This window comes from Hyperoodon ampullatus (assembly GCF_949752795.1).
Source record: "Hyperoodon ampullatus genome assembly, chromosome: 4".
NCBI lineage: Eukaryota > Metazoa > Chordata > Mammalia > Artiodactyla > Ziphiidae > Hyperoodon > Hyperoodon ampullatus.
The window spans coordinates 41,997,249-42,021,356 of NC_136917.1; the positions used below are offsets into that span (position 1 = coordinate 41,997,249).

Here is a 24,108-nt window from a genome sequence, read left to right on the forward strand (position 1 = left end):
CATTTCCTAAGTAAAATCGGGTGGCTTGGGATTAAATTCTCTGCAGATTATGCCTCAGCCTCACTTTTAGTGCCTCAATAACATCCCAAATCCTTTTTTTCTAGTCCTTTCTCCTCATATTCTTCTTGGTAGCCTGAGGTGGGGGTTAAAAGACCTCATTTGGGGAATGTGAAGGCTCAGGGTTATATACCAGCTCTAACGTTTTATCCTTTATTTTTTTCTTTTAGAATCTCAGGTTCTTGTTCTAGCCTTTTTGAAATCTCAGTTTCCTCAAAATGTGCAATGGAGATAATAGTACATGGTTCATAGGGCTGTTAAGTGAGGCAATGCATGAGAAAAATGTCTGGTCCATAAGTACTGGCTAGTAAATGACAGTCCTCGTGACAGATTCTGATCCCCTCTGCTCGCTGCATCTCTGCTGATCTTCCTACTCACACATCTTCTTTCTCTGGCCAGGCCGGCTGGGGAGCAAGAGGCCACATGTACCAGCTCCCAGCTGACTCTCTTCCTTCCAAATACAGAGACACTTTTTTTTTTTCCTGATTTCAAAACATATTAAAGAGCTACAGTAATCAAAACAGTATGGTGCTGGCACAAAGACATACAGACCAATGAATACAGTAGAGAATAAACCCTCACATACATGGCAGAGACACTTTTTGGTTTTATGATTTTTTTAACTGCTAATTGCACCAGGAAAACAGCTGATGAGTGGCAAAATTGCAAACTTGGGGAAGTGATGAAAGCTTTTTAAAAAGTCTCATGGCAGTCATTCTCGACTCACTATTAAAATAAATCTGATTCTGAAAGCTTTTCACTGGCTGCTTAGTACATGGCTCTAAGGAACTCTCGGTTAGGGGTTTTGTTCCTCTGGTGGACATCTTTAATCTTCTGATGCCTCTCAGTTGTTTTGTCCTTCTCACATCATTCAATTTAGGGAGGCTTCACTCTATAATTTAGGCTCAGAAATCAAGTTTTGCTTGAAAAAGAGCTGTGGTCGAGTTTGCCATGCAAGGGCTTCCTGATTTGTATTATTTATTTGATTAGACACCTCCAAGTATGTATCTCCTGCTCCGGTGCCCTCCTCTGCTTTGAAGATGTTTGGTCTGCAGACATCATCTGAAGAAGCCCTAGTCAGGGTGTCAAATCTTCACCTCCACTCTGTGGCTGCCTAGAAATGGAGCTCAGAGATGTGGAATGACTTTCCTAAGATCACACAGTGAGGCAGAGGGAGAGCTGAGACTCTTGCCCAGGTTTCAGAGGTTTGAAATTTGGGCCCACAAACTCCTCAGGAGGTGTTGTCAGTGGAAAACTGATGGGAAATTGAGGCCCAGCAAAGGCCAGTGAGTTGAGAGAGGGCTTGCAGTGATAGGGAGGCTGCTGAGACCAGAGGCCAGTTCTCCTGATCCCACGTACAGTTAACCTTTGTCCCAAGACTGGCAGCCACTATCTCTCAACAGAGCTTCCCTGAGGGCAGATTTTCCTATTTGCTCCTCAAGGATTAGGATTCAGTTTTTCTCAGCCCCCAGGTAGATCATTATACTCATCAACAGCATGAAGTCCAAGCTGTGAAATAATTTCAAATTTAATGCCCCTAAATATGCATGAGGACTTGGCTGTCAACCCAGGAAAACTGGAAAAAAATGAACATTTCTCTGGTAATAGTCATAATTTCCTTTTCTGAGATTCTTACAGTAGTGTTTTCTCCATCCCAGTGTTGGATGGTGGGGTAGTGGGGATGGGGTGCTTTTAGGAGCTCTTGTTCTCTTACTGTATCTTTCTGTTTTACAAAACCAGCCCAAGCGTCATGGTCCAGAGCAAGCTGGCCTTGCCATGGAATCAAAGGATTCTCAGAGGGAAAAGTGGTTAGAGATGAGATTTTATATCTTTACCTTGGCATTTGGTTTGGATATATGGAATAGGTCACATGATATTTGGTAAAGGCCTTTCAAATCTGTCATTCATTAAACATGGCTTACCTGGGTGCTTCCCTGTGCAGGGCCCAGAACATATAAAAATGAGGAAGTCTTGGGCTTCCCTGGTGGCGCAGTGGTTGAGAGTCTGCCTGCCAATGCAGGGGACGTGGGTTCGTGCCCTGGTCCAGGAAGATCCCACATGCCGCGGAGTGGCTGGGCCCGTGAGCCATGGCTGCTGAGCCTGCGCATCCGGAGCCTGTGCTCCGCAACGGGAGAGGCCACAACAGTGAGAGGCCCGCATACCACACACACACAAAAATTTAAAAATGAAGTCTTGACCTCTGTTCTTAAAGGGGTGGGACAGACAGGCTTGTGTAGAGCAAACAATCATCCAGTGAGCTTGGTTTTGAGATAGAAGTATGAAAAGGTGCCCTGGGGGCCCAAAGGAGGGAGAGAAGGATTCTAACTTGGAAAGAAAGGCCAGGGTGATTTCACTCAATGATCCTCGAATTGGTTCTTCATGGATGAGAACATCTCATTGAGCAGAGAAGGGTGAACAGGCAGGGAGAAAGCATGAGCAGAAATAGGGGGACTTATAATAGCATGAAATCTTTGATGATTGTTTAAGAGTCTAGTTTAATCTAATGGAGACAGGAAGCTAGGAGTGGCCTAGGTTCTTAAAGGACTTGATTGATGGGCTGAAGAATTTAGATTTCATTCCGGGGTCACACAGATCCAGTCATGTTTTTGGAGTCGGGAATGGCATTTTCAGCTCTGTTTTAGGAAAAATTGATCTGGCAAGAGTGTGGAAGATGTATTCGAGGGGAGTAAGGCTGGAGGCGGAGAGCCTCCTGCAGTAACTCAGGCAGGAGGTGAGTGTCTCGACTAGGATGATGGCAGCAGTGACAGCAGCGAAGGGACAGTCAGAGCCATTTAGGACTTTGAACTGAGAAGACTTGGTGACTGGAGTAAGAAGGAAGGATGATTGATTCTCCGCACTTGGGAGATCAGCTCGATGTGATGGATTCACTGGTAAAGGAACCCCAGGAGGAAGAGTGAAATTTATTTGGGCGATCTTGACTTTGAAGTGCCCCTGGGAAATGTCTAACAGGCCGTTGGAAATGTGGGGCTGGGCGGACTTACGGATGCCTCGGTGGGGATTGGGTGTCTGATGATTGGCACCTCCTGTGATCAAAGGGTCATTGCTGTGCTGAATAAGGAGTTGCCCCTATACCAAAACTTTCACACGTACTATCTCATGAGGGAGAGTTCAGGCCTATGGATATAATATGACAGTTACTGAGTGCTTATTATAGGACAGGGCTGGGCTCCATGCTTTCAGTGCATTATCTCAACATGAGGCGTCGTCCAGATCTGTGAGGAAGATTCTATTATTGCATTCGTTGTAAAGGAGAAGAAACAGGTTTGCAGAGGTTAAGACATTTGCCAGAGTTGGAACCCCAGGTCTCTTGGCTCTTGAAAATTAGCTCTTAAACACTTGATTCTATTGTCTCATTAGCAGAGGGCGTCATTGAAGCTCCTATGGCATTGTCTGAAGATATTGTGGGAGAGGAAGGGTGGGATGAAGGCAGACACCCCACCTCCTTACAGGAGCGACTCCATTGGGAGAGGGTGTAGTAGAGGCAGAAAAGCTGGCCCGGGGGGCCAGTTAGAGAGACAGCAGAGGAGGGAAGTTGTCCAGGAGACAAAGATTATGGGGTGTGTACTTAAATATGAGGGAATTCTAAATACCGGTCAGATGTGGCATCTAGACAGGTGGCTGTGAACTGTGGCAGGAGGACCGCTAAGCAAACAGGGTGAGTATTGTGGATGGACAGCCTGAAGTCCAACACTGAGCAACTGTGAGAGAATAAATGCTAGGCGTTCTTTCAAGGAGTTGGAGGGTAAATATTTAGAGGGGAGGCAGGGTAGAGGGAGGAGGCTTGTACTGTTATAGGAGGAGGGGAGGCCATCAAAAATGGGAGAGGTAGGGTTTGGTCTAGAAATGGAGATAGGAGACAGGGGAGTTAGATTGGCATCAGTGAAGGTGGGAGAGCAATCAGATATCATGCTGACCTCCCAGGGAGGTAGGAGAAGACTGGGGAACCAAGACCTTGAACTCTGAGATCATCCAGTCTGTCTATGCCAGACCTGGCCATGGTCTGGAACCACAGAGAGCTTAGTCAAAGCATAGATGGCCCTACTCTATCCAAGACTTGCAGAATGAGGACCTCTGGGGTGGGTCCAAGAAACTGAAGCCCAGCCCTAGCCCCAAGAAGGCATTTAGGAATTGCTGGTGTAGTCGACTCTCCTTATTCTACACGGAAGGAAACTGAAGCACAGAAGCACGAAAAAATTTCAAAGAGAAGAGGAAGTTAAGTCCTACGTAGGACTCTCTTCTGGGTCCCAAATCAGAGCTCTTTCCCCTGCGCTGCACTATTTCATTGAAGTCAAAATTGAGTCCTGTTAGAACTTGACACTTTCTGGGTCCTCAGTTGATCAAGGGCATAAAGAACTTGTAGGAGGAGTTGCCATTCTCAGTGCAAGTTCAGCAGAAGGAACAGGTGAAGGCAGGGGAATGAAGCAAAGCTCATTTTCACTCACAAATGCCGTTGTTAGGAGGAAAGAAATTGGATGCAGTTGATTTCAAAGTCGACATCTTTCGCGAGGCAGTAGCCTGTTCGTTTTATCTTTCATGCCCAGTGCTGTTCGCAGGCTGGAATCAGTTGGTAAGCTGGCAGTCTGGGGATGAAGGAAAAGGACAAAGAGTGGATTCTCATGATGCTTCTCACAGTAGTGTTACATCTATCAACCGTACAAATGTGTTTTTTTCCATTAATAAGGTTGGGATTGAATCTGTGTAATTCTAGCATCTAACATCTCACCTTCAGAAAGGTCAACCAAATAAGACGAAAGAAAGTTGCCAAGCTTTAGGAGAGGCTTGTCCATGGTAAGGCGAACAGAAAGTGAAAGTGAAGTAAGGTACTATCCACTGAAAATAGAACTCGGAGCTGGCCCTAAGATGGGTCCTCACTAATGGTTACCCAGGTGAGCTGGGTGACCGCTCTGCAGACCAAAATGTCCCTTGGACACCAAGTCAGGCGCTGGAGACATCTCCGGTTTCACAGGAGGGTAGGATCAATAGATAAACCTCAGTGAGCTCTGTGATGAGGTGAGGTAGCTGTTCTCCCCACTACGAACAAGTCAATGAATAAAGGTACCAATGGGGCTTCCCTGGTGGCGCAGTGGTTGAGAGCCCGCCAGCCGATGCAGGGGACACGGGTTCGTGCCCCAGTCTGGGAAGATCCCACATGCCGCGGAGTGGCTGGGCCCGTGAGCCATGGCTGCTAAGCCTGCGCGTCCGGAGCCTGTGCTCCGCGGCGGGAGAGGCCACAACAGTGAGAGGCCCACACACCGCAAAAAAAAAAAAAAAAAGGTACCAATGCCCTTTGGCAAGAACCTACCCACACTTGTGGACTATTGACTCCTGTGATGCCCAGAAGCAGAAGAGGGAAACAGAAGTGGAATTTGGAATCAGACATCATTGCTCTACCATTTACTAGCAATCAGCACTAGCTTTGCAGCCTTGGGCAAGATACGAGACCTCTCTGGGCTTCAGTTTCCCCCCCTTTCAATAATTCTGCCCAAGTTTATTTACCTCAAAGATTCATTTTCAAGTTCAAATGGGATAATAAACGTGAAAGTACTCTGTGCATTTTTAGCTGCTTCCATTATGCTTAACATGGTCATTCAATAATAATAATTTTTAGAATGTCTTTTCAGAAACTGCACCCACCTAGGCAGTGGAGGTCTAGGGTTCCATACCAACAGGACCACTTCCCACTGTGCCATGAAATAGCATGGTCATGCACCCTCCAGCACTGATCTTTTCAGAGCAAGTGTTTGTGAGCTCTTGCTACACTTCCCAAAGGCCACAGAGCCCAGAGGATAAGAGCTTGGGCTCTACAGATAGGTAAGCCTGCCTCTGAGGTTTGCTCTCTCCCTTCCTAGCTATGTCACTTGAGCCAGTTGCCTGACATCTCTAGGCCACAGGACTCCTGCTGTGAAATGAGGACAGTAATGGTACCTAGTGCAGAATGCTCTGAGATCAAACGTGGAAAACACTTTGCACTGTGCTGGGCATGGAGTCAGTGCTTGGTACATGGTATCCATTTATTAATATTGTTGTTGTTGATAATCCAGAGGTTCTTTGTGAAATGTGCACCTTGCCCCCTCCCTCAATTAAAACGAAGGGATCAGCTGGTGTGTGCAGAGCAGTGCTAGGCATTGCCCCTCAGAGAGGAGTCCAGTGGGGAAGGATTAGGGATGAGGTCTTGTCTGTGCTTCACCGAGACACGCAGAGATTGGCACGCGGGAGAAGTAGCCTGAGGTGGTGACTCTGAGCTCTCACAGTAGTGAGGACATTTGTGCTGCTGGGCATCCTTGGAGGCAGTGGAAGCCTGAGACACAGTTTAGAACTGGTTGACTCTCAAACAATGGTGTTCTGAGTCTCTGGTTTCCTTCTCTTACCTCAGCTGTGTAAGACGTGAAGTCATCGCATCATTCCTCCCCCTTTATGAACCACTTCGGGTGCCAACACAATTTGCTCTCTGGTTCCTTTCAAAATTAAATGGACCCTACCCAATTTTTCTCTTGGAGCTAAGGAACACCTGATTCATGTATATAATGTTCTCTTGATTGATTGATAGAAGTGCATCATACTCTTTTTGATCGTTCCACATATCAAAAACATGCAGGGGTCTCCAAAATTTAAAGGAAGTATGTGAATTCAGTAAATGCCTGTTTCTATTTTCAAAAGGTATTTTGAAATTCCAGAACTGCTTTAGCGCTGCCAGATGAGGTCAGGAAGTATGGGTTCTGGTCACTTCCTTTGTTACTTATTACTGTGAAACCTTGAGCAACTGAAACTGTCTCTCTAGATTTTAATTTTTCTCTTGATTAAAAAAAAGGGCATCAGAGGAGATAATTTTGAATTCCTTTCAAATCTAAAACATTCAGACTTTTGGATCCTTTTGTTGTTCTTTGGATTTTTAAGACCATACCACAAGTAAGCCACAAGGGGACAGCATAAGCCAGCTGCTACCTAGGAAAGAAAAGAAACTTCTCTGAAGGCTTGAAGTTCTGACTTTTAAAATTCTAGGTTGTGTTAAGATTGTATCATTGAATTGACTTATTTCAAAACTAAATTTGTTTTAAAAGTAGAGACCGATGAGTCCCAGTGTCTATGAATTCAGTGATGAGTCAACATATGTAATATGAGCACTGAGAAGATAGTGCTCTTATTTCCAGGTGATTTCTGGCATGAAACCCATTGGTTAGAGGGTTCATGTTTTCGAATAGGATTTTAATATGCTCTTTTTCTTTTCTCTCAGAGAGGTTACCATCATGATTTTTTGAGTCATTCCAAGTTGAGTTGAGTTCAAATTTCCTTTTATTGTCCGTGTTACCTTGGATGAGTGATTTAAACTTTCAGCCTCAGTTTATACATCCGTAAAATGGGTTTTGTAAGCATTAAAGTGAAATAATTTACATGAAGTGCTCATCACTATGCCAGGCCTGTGATAGTGCTCAGTAAACTGATTCTGAGAGGGAGGTTCTAGGAGTTTTGAAGCACATTTCTGTTAATGGGCTGGAAACGGGCAATATTCAAAACAGATTCTTAAAAGATTTTCTACCCTAAATATTCAGTGCCATTCCAGAATTGCACAAAGCACATGGTTTTATTTGAGTAAGAGAGTGGGGTCCAGTCTACTCCCTCAGGTATAAGACCACCTTGAAGGGAAGTCTCTCATCACCCTAGGGTGTGAAGGTCTGAAGGTTTTCAAAATTGTACTCAGATGGAACACATTTAATTCCCTGACTCCATGGGCATTGTTTCTTCATGTAGACTCACTTACCAGTAGTCAGCAAACGTTTTCTGCGAAGGGCCAGATAATACATCTTCAGGCCTTACAAGCCGTGCTGTCTCTGTCATAGCTACTCAACCCTGCCCTAACACTGTAGGAGCAGCCGGAGATAACACACATGCAAATGGTGTCTCTAGGCTTCAATAACACTGTACTGATGGACAATGAAATATAAAGTACCTGCAGTTTTCATGTGTTATGAATTCTGCTTCTTTTGATTTTTTCCCAACCATTTAAAAATCTAAAAAGGATTCTTGGCTCTGAGGCTGTGCAAAAACAGGCCAAGGCTGGATTTGGCCCCTAGGCTGTCATTTGCAGCCCTTGATCTATACCATCCAGATACCGGATGCGTTCCTTAGAAAGGGCAGATGTGAATTTATTTGGATAGGTTTGTTCCTGAGTGTACACTGAACATTGCCCCCTACCGTACTAGAGGAGAAGTCCTCTGAAGGGAAAGATGGTGTTTTCATGCCGTACTGTTAACATTTAAACTTTATTTTTCATGTTACGAAATAAATACATGCTCTTATAAAATAAAAAGTTAAAACACTATAAAGTTGAAGTTCCTTGTATTCCAAACATTCCACCCAGCCCCCGCCCCAAATGATTGAGATGACGAGATAATACTGTAACAGTTTGGGCTATATCCTCTCAGGTCATTTTTTGTTCTTAATAGCATAGTCACATCTATTATTATTTTTCATAAAAATGTTCAAATTGTTTACAAAATCATTCTCTCTATAGTCTTTTAAAACTTGCTTTAAAGTTCATTCAACATTTTTGTTCAACAAGTCTTTACTGCAAAGCTACTACGTGTCAGGCATAGATTAGATTGAACTATATGAAATGCCTGATATTTAAACTAATTTTTAAAAACTTTCTATTTTGAAATAATTGTAGACTTCCACAAACTTGCAAAAATAGTACAGAGAGAGTTACACATTCCTCCAGCTTCCCTCAGTGGCAACATCTTTCACTATTAAGGTACATTACCAAAATGAAGAAATTTACATCAGTACAAACAATTAACTAGACTACAAATGCTACTTGGATTTCACCAGTTTTTTTGTTTTGTTTTGTTTTTTGTTTTTTTTTGCGGTACGCGGGCCTCTCACTGCTGTGGCCTCTCCCGTTGCGGAGCACAGGCTCCGGACGCGCAGGCTCAGCGGCCATGGCTCATGGGCCCAGCTGCTCCGTGGCAATGTGGGATCTTCCCAGACCAGGGCACGAACCCGTGTCCCCTGCATGGGCAGGCGGAGTCTCAACCACTGCGCCACCAGGGAAGCCCTTCACCAGTTTTTATATGCACTCATTATTTAAAAAACAAACCGGTTTTGACCTTTAAAAATGACTAATATATATATCCTGTTACATCTTCATACCTCAGTACTCTTAGATCTTAGGAGGTGCCTCTTTCTAATAGCACCACAAAACCCTTCTTTGGCTGCAGGTGAATGAGTTTCTAACAGCTATCTTCAAAGTTTCACTTAGAATGTCACTGTGGCCTTGCTTCAGAGAAATGACACACCCCTAACAGTTTGCCCAGAATGTCACTGTGGCCTTGCTTCAGAGAAATGACACACCCCTAAAATTTGCCCTTGACTAAGTCATTCTGCAGAGGTTCCAGTAATTAACACATGATACATGGAATATTTTACAGTTAAAGTTTTCACATTTGAGAAAATTAGAAATCATACAAAAGTATAAATTTAAAAAATTGAATTACCTACAATATTCCCACTCAAAGTCAGGTGTATTTAGCCTGGATTTCTTTTTAGTTTTCTTTGGGGAACAAGAGGTATGCATGTATTTGTATATATATTTTGAAGTATTTACATATTCATTCCCTACACTAAGTATAGCTTTATATCCTTAAAAAAATTACTATGTAATGATAATTTTCTCAGGTCATTCAAACACTTTGTAAAAAGTTGTCCAGAGATATAAAGGTTAAAAAAGACATAGGAGATCAGTTGGTGAAATAGCAGCATTTTCAGATGAATAAACTGTGGCTCAGAGAGAGGAAATGTCTTGCCCAAGGTCACAGAGCCAGGAAGTCTGGGGGAAATACTTAGTGGTGGTAAAGCATGAGGGAGGCCGACTGGCAGCCTCACTGTGCTCTGAGGTCTGGGGTTAATTTTTTACAGAAATTCCATTTTTCAGAGTACCCATGTATACCCAGAACTCAAGAGCCTAAAATTAAACCAGCAAGCCAATTTACTAATTTACAGTGTGAACTCTAACTGCCAAGGGGTCCCTATTTTGGTGTTTTTTTTTTAAATGTAAATACATTCTCACCTTGTAGGAAAATCTGATATTCATCAGAAGCATTGGTGGGTACATGGACCTGGGAAAAGCATGGTTAATCTTAAGATTCTTTTGTTGTTGTTCTTGCAATTTAACTAATTTTTTTAAGATAGATACTACACCTACATGACAAAACTACAAAGCGTACAAAAAACTTTTAAATAAAAAGTCAATCTGCCTTTCATCCCATGTGCCCATCCCGAGAGCCACTGTTGTCTTGGAGGCCAGTGTCTCTGTGTTAGTTTTCGGCTGCTGTTATTACAAATTACCTGAATGGTAGTGTCTTAAAATAGCACAGATTAATCTTATAGTTCTGGAGATCAGAAGTCCTAAAATCAAGGGGTTGATGGGGCTGTATTCCTTCTGAATTGTCTGGGGGCGGGTAATCAATTTCCTTGCCTTTTCCAGCTTTTGCATGTCACTTGCTTTCTTTGGCTTTCAGCCCATTACCTCCATCTTTAAGTCAGCAACTTAGGATCTTCAAATCTCTCTTTCTCTCTGACCTCTTCTTCCATCCTCACCTATCCCAGCTTTGACATTTTGGCCTCCCTCTTATAAGGATCCTTGTGATTGCATTGGGCCCACTGGGTAATGCAGGATAATCTTCCCATCTCAAGAGCCTTCACTTGATCACATTGCAAAGTCTCTTTTGCCATACATATACATATCACAAACTCTGAAGATTAGACACAGACACCTTTGGGTTTCATTACTTTGTCTACCATAGTCTCCAAGTGGCTCATTCTTCCTCTCTTGACCAGGCTAAAAATGTATTATTAGTGGTAAAACACTTATTGATAATTTGTTCAAATACACCTCCATACTAACACGTACATGTTGGAATATATCCCTCCCGAATAAATGTTGCAAGGATTCAATTTAATTAAATGTAAACAGAAGCTCTCATTTTCCCCACTCCCAGTGGATGGCCTTGCACAGTCAAGGTGAGCGCTGAGCCCTCTCTGGAGAACACGGCTCTGGACCATCACTTTTCTAGATTCAATGCAAATCATTATACCGAGCATTCTTTCTTGCCTCAGTGGGACATGCTATTTATGTGGTACAATTATGCTTGAACTCCAGTATAATAAGGTTGTTAAGAGCATAGGTGGGTTTTTTTGTTTTTTGTGGGGTTTTTTGCGGTACGCATGCCTCTCACTGCTGTGGCCTCTCCCGTTGCGTAGCACAGGCTCCGGACGCACAGGCTCAGCAGCCATGGCTCACGGGCCCAGCCGCTCCGTGGCATGTGGAACCTTCCCGGACCAGGGCCCGAACCCTCGTCCCCTGCATCGGCAGGCAGACTCTCAACCACTGCACCACCAGGAGAGCCCTAAGCATAGGTGTTTGATGTCAGTCAGACAGGTTCAAATTCTAGCTCCACCACCTATGACCTATTTGACCTTCATCACATTGCTCAACCCTCCGAACCTTAGTTTTTTCCCTGGCAATATGGGCTAATGTCTGCCCCATAGGGTTGTTCCTGAAGATTAAATGTTCAGTGGAATGCTAGTAATAATATATTAGATAATGCTCTTTTGAGCTTAATGCGAGGCCTTTCGATTCCATTTAGTCATGTTATGTGTGCTCAGCACCCATTTCCTTATTCTTTCTTTGGCTGGTTTCCCCCATGGAAGGCCACTCTCATTCTTCATATGTCAGTTTCCTTTAATACCTGTATCTGTTTCCCAGGGCTACGGTAACAATTATCACAAACAAGGTGGCTTAAAACAACAGAAAGTTATTCTCTCACAGTTCTGGAGGCTAGCAGTCTGAAATCCAGGTGTCAGCACAGCCTTACTCTCTCTGAAGGCTCTAGAGGAGAATATTTCCTTGCCTCTTCCAGCTTCTGGTGCCGCAGGGATTCCTTGATTTATGGCAGCATCACTCTCATCTCTGCCTCCGTGTTCATGTGACCTTCCCTGTGTGTGGCTCTGTGTGTCCTCTTGTCTTCCTGTAAAGGTACCAGCCATTGGATTTAGGGCCTATCCTAAATCTAGGATGATTTAATCTTAAGATCCTTAACTAATTACGTCTGTAAAGACCCTATTTCTAAATAAGGTTGCAATCTGAGGTTCTACTTGGACATGATTTGCAGGGGGTGAGCATGGGGACAATATTCAACCCACTACAATTCCTCTCTCACAGAATTGCTTTTCTTGCAAGTTCTGGGAGGCTCTGCCTTTGCCTGAATGTGCTCGTGGCAGCGTTCAGGGCCTTGAGAATGTAATGGCCAGCAGAACACAGAGGACATGAAAACCAATAGCCTGGACTTGTCTAACTCCTATCCCCCAGCTGCAGGCATTGCTACTTTTCACAAGGAAGAAAAGCCAACCACCCATGTGTACTTCTTCTTGCTCTTTGGTGTATAATACTGCAGCCCTATGAGTACTTCCATTTGGGCTTCTGGCATTTTCAGAAGAGACAAGGAAGAGAAGGAGAAGAAAAAGTGCTGTCTGGTATCACTCAGCAGTGTTTGTGTTTGCAAAATGTGTCTCCCTTTAGACAACTCCAATTTAAAATACAGATTAGCTCTGACAAAAATGACCCAGGCTGGCTTTTCTCTTTGATGGTTTCAATTTCAGGCTTAACCCATCACAAATGATTGTGATACAGCAGGATTTTGACAGAACAGGGTAGGAATTTTGAATACTTAGCTGCAGTTTCCAGCTCTAGGGGATAATAGCTGAGAGAAAAACAACATTAACTAAGTTGTAGGATATGAAAACATGCTGAATTTCCCCCTCTGAGTTTTATGTTCCTAGGCATTCAACAAGTCACTTTCCCTGTAGAACGAATAAGCTCTCTTGTACCAAATTATGAGCCTTAAAAAACCTGTCACTTTTCTCCTTTTGCCTTGAGTGCAGAGAAGCTTGGGGGAAACAGCGATCAATTTCAATAATTATTACATTCGGGCCTCCTCTGTGTGTGGCTTTGTATTCTGCTTCCACAGTAAGGTTTTATTGCATCCCTCCTGGACATTCTCCCCTGCCCGGGCCCCTGGGACACTGCTCTCACTCACTGCCCCCTGCCCTGTTTGTTACTTCTTCCTTCTCCTCCACCTCCTCTCCCTACCTTTTTTTTTTTTTTTTTTGCAGTACGCGGGCCTCTCACTGTTGTGGCCTCTCCCGTTGCGGAGCACAGGCTCCGGACGTGCAGGCTCAGCGGCCATGGCTCACGGGTCCAGCCTCTCCACGGCATGTGGGATCTTCCCAGGCCGGGGCACGAACCCGTGTCCCCTGCATCGGCAGGCAGACTCTCAACCACTGCGCCACTAGCGAAGCCCCTCCTCTGCCTACCTTTTAAGTGCTAGGGTTTCTCAGGATTCCTGCCCCCCTCTTTCTCTGGACATGTAGCCCTTGGGTTTCTTGCACACTCTGAGGTTTTTATCTGCTGCCTGGATCCTGATGTCTCCTAAATCAGCATCTCCAGCTCCAACCTTTTCCCGAGTTTGATTCACATTCAAATCAGTCAACTGCTTATTATGCAAATAGTGTTTGCAGTGTCCCTCTGGTAGCGTACACTCAGCGACTCTAAATCTGAGCTCCTTGCCTTTCTCCCACTGCCTTGCTGCTTCTTCTCTTCCCAATCCTAGGGGACAGTTCAGGCAATGGCCCATTTTCGCAAGGAGGAAACTTCGAGTTATCTAAGGCTCACCTCTTTCTCACCCCCCATTCAATGTCCGTATCCTCTTGATCTCCCTCCTAAGCATTTCTGGAATCTGTCTCTCTCCCTTCACTTCTAGCTCTGAATTTCAGACCTGGAATCAGATAGATAGTAATCTCTTCTTGGCTGTTCTCTTATCCTCCTAACTGGATCATAACGTGCTCGAAATGTTTCTGTGGTTTCCCACTGCTTACAGAACTAAAGGGAGACTTAGCAGCATGAAGCAAAAGGCCTTCCGTGACTGGTTCCTGCCCATCTCCATGCCATCCCCTGCCACCCCCCACTTCTCATTTTACACCTTCACAGACGCTTGCCAGTTGAATGGGAACCATCCTGTTTCATGTTTCCATAACTTTGCTGATGTTCTTCTACCTAAAATGCCTTTACCATCTTGCTTTGTTAATTGTTACACAACCTTAACTCAGTTCAGGTGTTAACTCATTCAACAAACATTTATTGAGCACCAAGTATGTGTCAGGCAGTGTTGGAGTCCCACTGTTGAGCGGGCACAGAGGGACAGTGTCTTCATGGAGCTTAATTCTGATAGCACTCACTGAACTACCATGGGGCTAAGTGCCTCTCCCTCTGCCCACCCTCCCCGGCAGCCTGTCCATCCTGCATCCTTACCTTTGGCCTTTTAGGCTGAAATAAGCTTCTGGTCTCCCTCCTCTAGTGTACTGTAAATTTCATGAGGGTGGCACCATGCCATATTCATCTCTGCATTCTTGGTGTCCAGAACCGTGCTTAGTACTTGGTAGATTCTCAGTATGGTTCCCTTGTTGAACTCAGCTATCAGTTATAAATCCATGACTCCGCGTCTCAGCTTAAATTTCACATTCTCAAGGATGTGACCCTCTAGAACCGGTCAGCCATCCTTATGATGTACCTCTGACACCTTATACTATTTCTTCCCAGAATTTTGCACAATTGCTTTTTTACAACTATTTACATTATTTGTTTAAATTTGGTTTTCTGTACTAAGTTGTAAACTCCATCGAGAAGGTCGATGGTACAGCTAGAATAGTGCATGGCCTATAATAAATGCTTAATAAATATTTGTTAACTGATAGACTGACAGGTTTTCTTGCTGGAGAAAAGTCCTGAATGCATTACTGGGGCTTAAAGAAAACTTAGATTCAATTGCCTGCTGGCCTAATGCCTCACTCTACCCATCTATAAAATGGAGATGCTCCTGTGGGATAATACTGGACAGCAGATGAGCTTTAGATAAAAACATACCAAAACAAATGTGTATAAATAAATTATGCAAAAAAGGAAAGTTGGGATTAAAAGATTAAACACATCAACTGAAGTGTCTATTTCAGGGTGTTGCATTTTATTCTCCCACAGGAAATATAAACATTATCTTCTCTTTCTCCTTCCCAGCATCTGAGACGCCATTTCTTGTGCAAAATGGATTTGAATCAGAACAGGTAAACATTTTTGTGAAGTATATGACCTACAGTTTTAAAATCCACAATAAAGTTTTGTGGAAATGGACTGGGAGAGCAGATCTATCTAAGAGCAAAATACATTGCAACTGTTATGAAACAATGAGGGAATTTGTAGACTTGTACTCTTGGCAGAAATAATGTTGATATCGTTACGTCTATATGTGCAGACGCTTTGAAAAGAAAAAAGAAGTATAAACAAAAACATTGAAATGATTATGTGGTCCCTCTGCTACCCCAGAATTAGTGACATTCTACAGAATCAACACCTGTCACCAGCGTTCCTCTTATTTTCTGAGCTTATCCTTCATTCATTTGTATTATTATGAAAGTGACTCAAGCTGCTTCATGTAAAACCTTCAGGTAGTATAGACAACCTATAAGGGAAAAGTGAAGGTCTCATTCATTCTTCCTTCTTCCCCTCCTCTCTCCTCGGAGAGAGAGTATTGCCCTGCCTCTGCTGCCTTGTAAGAGAAGGAACAGGAAGCTGAGGGGATGGAGCCTGGCCTGGCCAATGGGAGATGGTGTAGCCCCCAGGGAACTAGATGCTGCCTGTAGAGCAGTGATTCTCAGACTATTTGGTGTCAGGACCCTTTTATATTCATAAAAATTAAAACTGAGACATTAAAAACAATATGAATTCATTTAAAAAAGTATAACAAACCCATTACATGTTAACATAAATAATACTTTATGAAAAATAACTACATTTTCCTGAATGAAAAAATATGAGGGAGAAAAGTGGCATTGGTTTACATTTTTGCAAGTCTCATTAATGTCTGGCTCAATAGGAGATAGAGGTTCTCATATCTTGCATATTATGTTATCAGAGCACTGACACCTTCACATCACATGTCACATAACTGTAACCTCTGGGAAACTTCACTGTACATCTCATGAAAGAATGACAGTAAAAATGGCAAATAATGTGTCCTGAAAATCATTTTGATCTCATGGGGGGGGGTCCCCTGGCTACACTTTGAGAACCACCACTGCAGAAAATTTGAAATTGAGTTCCACCTTCTCTTTCATCTTATTGCCTCTAGAAGTCTAAGTCAGCCAGGAAAAGAACTAACACACAGGTGTAGGTAGAGCTGAAAGGATTTAGGTGATGGTCAGTAAAGAGATTTGACAGTGGAGGGCACAGCTTACAGGACAGTTATTTTTTTAATCTTCACACCCCACAACCCAACTGCCTGGTGTTTAAGACTTAGGAAAATCTGAGGGAAGGGTCTGGGTAAAATGTTTCAGATTTTCCACTTTTTTTTTTTTTTTAAGTCTAATTTGTAAGGCTGGCTTTGTTTTGATCTTGAGACACATTGGGCAAAAGGGGGTGAGCTGCAGTGAAGCTGCCGGTCACTGGATGGTGTGCTAGTGATGGGAAACTCACAGGAGGATGCTGTTCGGAAATGAGTGACCCAGTCGCCTTCCCTGTGTCTCACCAGATAAAAATGACCAACAACTACAACCTGCTCATGATCATTGCTCCCTCCCTGGGACTTGTGCTGTTGGCATTGCTTCTGGCATTTTTCCTTCGAGGTAAGGAGGGCAGGACCAGGTGGGATGAAGCCCTTCAGAGCTTTGGAAACTCTAGGGGGATCTGGGAGTGGATGGATTCTGCTTCCTGCCTGTTTTCCCCATTCCTTAGAGCCCCACTTCTATCATTGCCTTCATCATCTCCATCAAGGAGGTTAGAGGTAAACTCATTCTCCCCAAGATGCTAAAGGCTTTGAGCATCATCCTCCTGATAGAATTTACATTTTGGGAAAGAAAAGTAAAAGAAGAGCACCTTTATTTATTGGACACTTATTCTCTGCCAGTCCTGATGCTATATTCTTGACATATCTAACTCGTTTCATGCTCCTGACTGCCTTAAGGGGGAAGTACTATTCTTATCACTGTCTTGGGGTGGAGGAAACCCTGACCCAGCCTCTTCCTCTGGCTAGGAATGCCCCAGGAAGAGAGCCGTGAATCACCCCGGTCTTCTTATTTGTTCCCTTAAAGTAAAACTTCTTAACCTAGGGTCCACAGATGGACCTCAGGGGACCAGTGAATCCCTTACAATCGTGTGGAAAAGCACTTGTACATTCATATCTGCATTTTTTTAGAGGACAGGTGTCCATAGCTGTCATTAGATTCTTGAGCTGGTCCATGACCTTGTGTCTGCGCTCCCCCACTTTCAAAAAAAAAAAAAAAGCTTTAAAACATTGCAAAAAGAAATCATGAACCAGCGTTTATAGTTTTCATGCCAAGTATAGGCACGTAGCACCTGGTCCTGTAAAAATGGGGAAAAAATTGTTCTGTAGTCATTAACAGAAACTGATAGTAAGTGAGGAGCTCTGACTAGTAGTAACCACCTCAGCCTGTTTGAGCAACAACAGCGAAACTCGTGTGTCTCCACATCTATCCCTAGTGAACACTACAAAAGGAAATTTGGAGCTTAGTGGAAGTTTGTCATTAACCTTCATACAAAGGCATGTTACAGTTTGGGAAATTATGGGTACATGTCCTAAGGAATTGTTTTAAAACCCAAGTGAGTACTTGAATTCAAATAACTCAAGAATAAAGCAGCTTAGGGAATTCCCTGGCCCTCCAGTGGCCCTCCCTTTCACTGCCGGGGCCTGGGTTCAATCCCTGGTCGGGGAACTAAGATTCCTCAAGCCTCACACCCCGGCCAAAAAAAAAAAAAAAAAAAAGAATAAAGCAGCTTAACACCATTGCCCACGATGTTGGAACAACTCTGTGATTGATGAGCAGTAACTAGGGGCCTAAAGAAGCAATCATCTGATCTGGGGAAAGGAGTGGCTTTCTCTACCAAATCCAGTTCCTAAGATCCCACCTTTGGACCACCTCTGCTCTTCATAATGTTGCTCCGTCCCTCCCCCAGCATTTCACATAAGCACAGCTACTCTGCTTCTAACCTGGCCTTGTCTTTTCAGGGAAAGTCATGAAAACCAATTGTGTCCAGAAGCACACCAGGTAATTCATCTTGCATGACTGACTGTTGTAATGATTGTACAAGCTGTTACAAATGATTAGATACTACTCAGTGGTTTAATGACTTGTGTTTGTATTCTGATTAAATACACGGTTGGAGAAATGTGGCATTAGAGGTGGAAAAGGTGTGGGGATTCAGCTCACGTTAACCTCTGTCTTGGTTAACACTATGATATTTGTCCAAAATGCAAATACAGTGGCAGGTTGCATTAACAGAAGTATGACATGCAAAAGAAAGAAGGTGATATGTCGTTCTACCCATTAGTTGTTCCACTCTGGGTGACTCACTTTAAAAGGTCATTGTTAAACTGGAGTTCACTGAGAGGAGAGTTGGCAGTATGGAGAATGAAAACACATGTATAGTATCATTCCTGGGATTTAATTCCTCTGGCAAATTAGACCATGGGAGCAGGTTTTTTGTTTTTGTTTTTGTTTTTTCAGTACGCGGGCCTCTCACTGTTGTGGCCTCTCCCGTTGCGGAGCACAGGCTCCGGACGCGCAGGCTCAGCAGCCATGGCTCACGGGCCTAGCCGCTCCGCGGCATGTGGGATTCTCCCGGACCGGAGCACGAACCCGTGTCCCCTGCATCGGCAGGCGGACTCCCAACCACTGTGCCACCAGGGAAGCCCGGGAGCAGTTTTTTGTTTTGTTTTTTAAATAATTTGAAGAGTCTCTGGAAAGGGATTTTGGATATCTGTCCTGTTATATAGCTTTTTGGTAAAGAAATGAAAAGATTTGGTATAAACTGTGATGAAGACCTTGCTTTCACTTAATAATTGCATCAATACCACAATATCTATATTAACAAGTAAATATTAACAAGTAGTGAAACTGAAGGTTAGCAAGGTAACTTTTCAAAGTCATACTTGGAGATCCTCTTGGTAAATAAACACATTTAGATCATGATTTTATACTTTGCTAATACAGAAACTTTAAATCCCCTTATTATAATAGATTGGCAAAAGCCCTTTATCCCCTGTGGCCTCAGTTTTCCCATCTGTGAAATGTGAGGCTTGGACTGGATGGACTCTGAGCCCTTTTAACTCTAACAGCCCTTGATTAGGTGTTTTATAATCTAGCAGCATCCATTCATTCCTGGTCTTGGTGTTTCTCATCATCAGCCTCTCTTCTCTCTTTACAGGCTAGTCAGTGTTGGAGAAGGTAAAAATGTACTCGACGAAAGAGAAGATGAAGATGGTCTTTTCACACTCTAGAGTGCCCCTTTCTCTTAGGATTGAGGATGAGGATATGGTGTGTCAATTATCAAAATAAGTCTTAGAATGTTTTGTTGTTGTTGTTTTTTAAAAAAAATCTGTTGCCTTGGTGTCACTGATCCAGTCTTGCCTTAGTTTCACAAGTGAAAGTTACCTTAGAGACCACACCTTCTCATGGTTTAATCTTTGTAGCATTACTGCTAAGTGATCTTCCACAGTATAATTGAACACCTTCAGTGATGGTGAACTCACTATTACACCCAAGGAAGTCCATTCAATCTCAGGGCACTTCTGAGACTTAGAAATATTTAGAACAAAGTCTGTGTCCAGATAGCATCTGCCTGCTGGTCCTAGTTGAACTTGTGCTTACACAGAAGAGGTCTAAACTCTCTTCTACCTGGTAGCAGTGCTTCAGATACTGAAAGGAGGACCTCATGTTTCTCTAAATTGCCTTGTTTCTGGGACATGATTTCTGGTCCCTTCCCTACCCTAGTTGTCTTTGCCTTGCATGCATTTGTATCTCTCCTTTTATGCCCAGATTTAAGAATTCAGTGCCCCACTCTGGGTATGGTATGAGCATCCCTGTGTTATTGATTATCATCAATAACATATTGATGATATATTATGTATTGATTGTCATCAATAATGCAGGAAATGACATGGAATCACACCATCACTTTGACTCACCTCTAAAACGTCTAGGTTTTCTATTATTTTCTGTTCACACCTGAGTATCTTTAGAGGTGACCATAGTGTCACATCTTAATTCTTGCTTGGGGAATTTAATGTTGGAAACAGCCAAGAGTTCATCAGAGTAAATTGTGGTGAATGACATGGATGTTCAAGCAGGGCCGGCACATGGATGTGACAGTGAGTCGGTCCAGATCAGTTTCTCTAAATAAAGTTCCTGGTAATTGACTCCTCAATAAGAATAGGTTTATTTAAACCTACTTTGAGAGCTAGTAGCATGAGGAACCATGGGAGAGAGGTTAAAACAAGCAGTTGATGACTGAATGGAAAGGATGTGCACCTGAGTGAGAGGCCTCTGGTTGGGCAGAAATGTGGAAAGTCAGCCAGAGCTGAAAGAAATTTGTCTGAAATACTTCCTGGTATGTTTGGGGCAGTAACCGCCTTAATAAAATAAGTGCACAGTCTTTCCAGGTAACCATACTTTATATTTCGACTCTCTTGACATTACTTTTAAGAGAGGGGGAAAAAAGCAGTCTTATGACTTGACTGCTACAGCCTCTAGATTCCTCAAACTGTTAGTTCACACGGATCCAGCAGTTAATAAAAACATCCCCCTCTTACCTGAGCACTTGGAGAACTACCTGCCCAGGGCAGCATGCCTTCTGCCTCACTCTTTTGGTGCCAAGGTGAGTGGCAGGTTTGGACTAAGTGAAGGAAATAATTAGCAGCACATGGGTTGCTTCTTTATTTGGCTTGACTTTCTCCTCTGTGTTAACTGAAAATACTGGAAATGACTTGACCAGCCTGTTACATTCAAATTTAGAAACTGGGGGTGGGTGGGTGTGGGGCAATAGAGACAGGTGCAGGGCTTCAGTGTCCCCATCTGGAAAATGGAGTGGGACTAGGTGACCTTGTACAAACAGGTTTTAATATTTCATGGGTCATTGAGACTCCCCATCCTAACTTAGCTCACGATGCCTACCCACCTTCCCAAATGACCACCACCAGTGCCATGACCAACTTGGGTCTGCCTAGAAAAGCCGACAGCAAATACCATACCCCCTAAAAGGAACATCTCAGCTCAATGTGTATCTTTGTGTTTTGCAAGGGGCCATCTTCCGTCTTTTCCCAACTATATTTCTGCAACTCCTTGGTCAGATTCAGAAACATTTAAATGAGTAGTTGTAGTATTTTACAACGGGTAATGGCCTCCAGGGCCCTCTAGCCTAGTAGCTCTCAACCTTAGCTGAACACTGCAATTCTCTGGGGAATTTTTAAAAATATCAATTCCTGAGTCCTACCCTTTAGAAGATTCTTTTGTAATTGGTCTAGGGTGTGGCCTGGGCATCTGATTTTTTTTTTTTTTTTTAATGCTCCAAGTGGCTCTAATGTGCAGCCAGGGCTGAGAACCACTGCTGTTGCTGCATGGTTCTCAAACGGGGCACTTCAGACCAGCAGCCTGAGCATCACCTGGACCTTGTTAGTCATACACATTCTCATCCCCACACCACACCTACTGACTCAGAAACTCCCAAGTGGAGCCCCGTGATCTGTAGTTGAATCACCTTCCAGGTGATTATGATGCACCTTAGAGTTTGAGAACTATGGAAGCATAATAATCCCTAACAGGAGGATGGAGATTTTAAGAAAATACTCTCCTGTGACCAGGGCTCTGTGGTGGTGGGTGTGGCCATTGGGGTGGGGGAGCGCGGGGGAGTGGGAGTTTCCAGCAGCCAGCGCCCAAGGTCTGGGTGGACTCCTTGTCAGCCCTCAGTTAAGCTAGCATTAGTTCCTGCGTGGACTCTTAGGGTAGCTTCTAACCACCCTCACCAACTTCACTCCTTTCCATCTCCAATTTGTTCTCCATGCTGTGATAGAGGAATCTTCCCAACGCAGATGTGAGACTCCTATCTCCTGATTTCCACCCAAGGGGGCATAGAAGAAGGCATAGGCTCTGCCCAAGGCTGGGGTGGCAAACTCAGAGGATGGGCAGCTGATGCGGAGGAGTGAAGCAGGGGGAAGTGATGTGGCCTCTACTGAAATGGAAGCTTGTGTGTCCAATTACAGGCACTAACACTCACACTTGGTATTAAAATAATGTCCTAGGGCTTCCCTGGTGGTGCAGTGCTTGAGAGTCTGCCTGCCGATGCAGGGGACACGGGTTCGTGCCCCGGTCCGGGAAGATCCCACATGCCGCGGAGCGGCTGGGCCCATGAGCCATGGCCACTGAGCCTGAGCGTCCGGAGCCTGTGCTCCGCAACAGGAGAGGCCACAACAGTGAGAGGCCCGCATACCGCAAAAAATAAAAAAAAATAATGTTCTAGGCAAGCAAAACATGGCCAGGAACTAGAACAAGGCAGCTAGTTTGAGACTCAAAGGTTTAGGGGGTGGGGAGTGGAAGTCACAGAATGATGAATTAATAAATATATAATGCTTATACTGAGACTCCTTGATCCGAGGAGTTTGCTGGGGCACTTGTTCCTCTTTCCCTCTCTGTGCAATCAGGATGAATTGGTAGCAGTCTACAAACAACTCCCTAGTATCTATTGTGTAAGGGGCCCAGAAGAGAGAATCACTTCCCTTAAGGAGCCTAAAAATCGAAATGAGACAAAACCCACCAGGGAAATGCAGTAGAAGGGAATCAGAGTCGTGTTTTTATTCCCACAAGGAAGGACTTTGTTGGCCACAGGGCTCTTACAGTTGATGTTTACATGGGGGGACCACAGTCAAACCTTGAGGATTTAAAGCAACCTAATTCTGCAACCTCGACCTTGGCCTTTCTAGACTAAAAGAAATGGATTACATCCCATCCTTAAGGAGCGTTTGCTATGTTCTGAGTGCTTCTCTACCAAGTGCGTCAAGGCAGTTTCTCATTGAATCCTCACAGCTGCCCCATGAAACAGTATATTACTCCCGAGAAAACAGAAGCAGAGAGAGGTGAAGAAATTTGCTCAAGGTCACATAGTCCTACCCGCTGTGACAGAGCCGCGTCTGAAAACCAGGCCTGAAGGACTCCAGGCTCTTCACCACTACCCCATACTTCACAGGATGGCCCTCGTTTAACACTTCAAGCATTTGAAACTGAGACGCTGACCCGTGTTGGTCCGAAATGGGTTTTAGTTTACTCAGGTCCATGGCAACCTGAGTGTTGGGATGCTTCTCCAATGGCAACCCCTTTATAGCTCCATCTTCCCTTGCCCCCCGTATTTGTTACGCAGGATCTTGTTTGCATTTGCCGAGGAAGCTGCTAGTAGAGAAGCTGGCAGGAACCTTAATGAAGCCAGGTGGACCCACTGAAATGGGAATGTGTTGAACTAAGTCGTGAAGAGCTGAAGTTAGCTGTCAGCGGGCTTAATGAGAGGTTAACAGGAATCCGGCAGTGGGCGGCTGGTGAGGCTCTTTGTTTCTCTAAAGAAAAACGAAAAGTTAAGTGGGCTCCCTGCGTGGAGGGAGGAAACCACTTGTAACCAAAAGGCTGGATCTGAAATAGAGTTTCATTTAGATTTGTCCACATGTTACAGTCTTAAGAAAAAGAAAAAAACAAGCACCGTGAGTTCTCGGCTCTCTGAGCACTAAAGGACAGCAAAGGGAAGTGTTCCCGAATATGATGAATGCACATGCTGCTGTGAAGGAGCCTGGGGAGACCTGGAGATGGCTGCTCGCAAAACAGAAGGTGGGTTCACTTTCTAATTACGCTGAAAAGGTGTACTTCTGCAGTTGTAACTTTATCCGTGTTGCATAAGCAGTCGGGGGACGGGGGAGCAGCAAAGACCCTACACACCCTTCGATTCAGCTCTCATTTCTTAGCTGATGAAACTGAGGCCCAGAGAGGGGGAATGAGTTACCCCAGGCTACACAGGAAACCAGTGCTAGAGCAGAGACCTAAACCATGTAACCCTAGATTTACCTCTACGGCCCTGGTATAACCTTGTTCTTGGAATTT

At 44.0% G+C, this 24,108-nt stretch overlaps 1 protein-coding gene across 1 annotated transcript in view; it reads left to right on the forward strand.

The window, feature by feature from the left end:
* The window catches only part of TIMD4 (T cell immunoglobulin and mucin domain containing 4), a gene marked incomplete at both ends in the record, with an annotated part of 35,012 nt that extends 15,537 nt beyond the window's left edge, over nt 1-19,475 (forward strand). Inside the window, 4 exons of the mRNA XM_079702835.1 lie at nt 15,200-15,246; nt 16,710-16,803; nt 18,204-18,243; nt 19,403-19,475. Coding sequence (XP_079558961.1) covers nt 15,200-15,246; nt 16,710-16,803; nt 18,204-18,243; nt 19,403-19,475 — 254 coding nt within the window. The remainder of the gene's footprint in view (nt 1-15,199; nt 15,247-16,709; nt 16,804-18,203; nt 18,244-19,402) is intronic.
* Nucleotides 19,476-24,108: the final 4,633 nt, after the last annotated feature.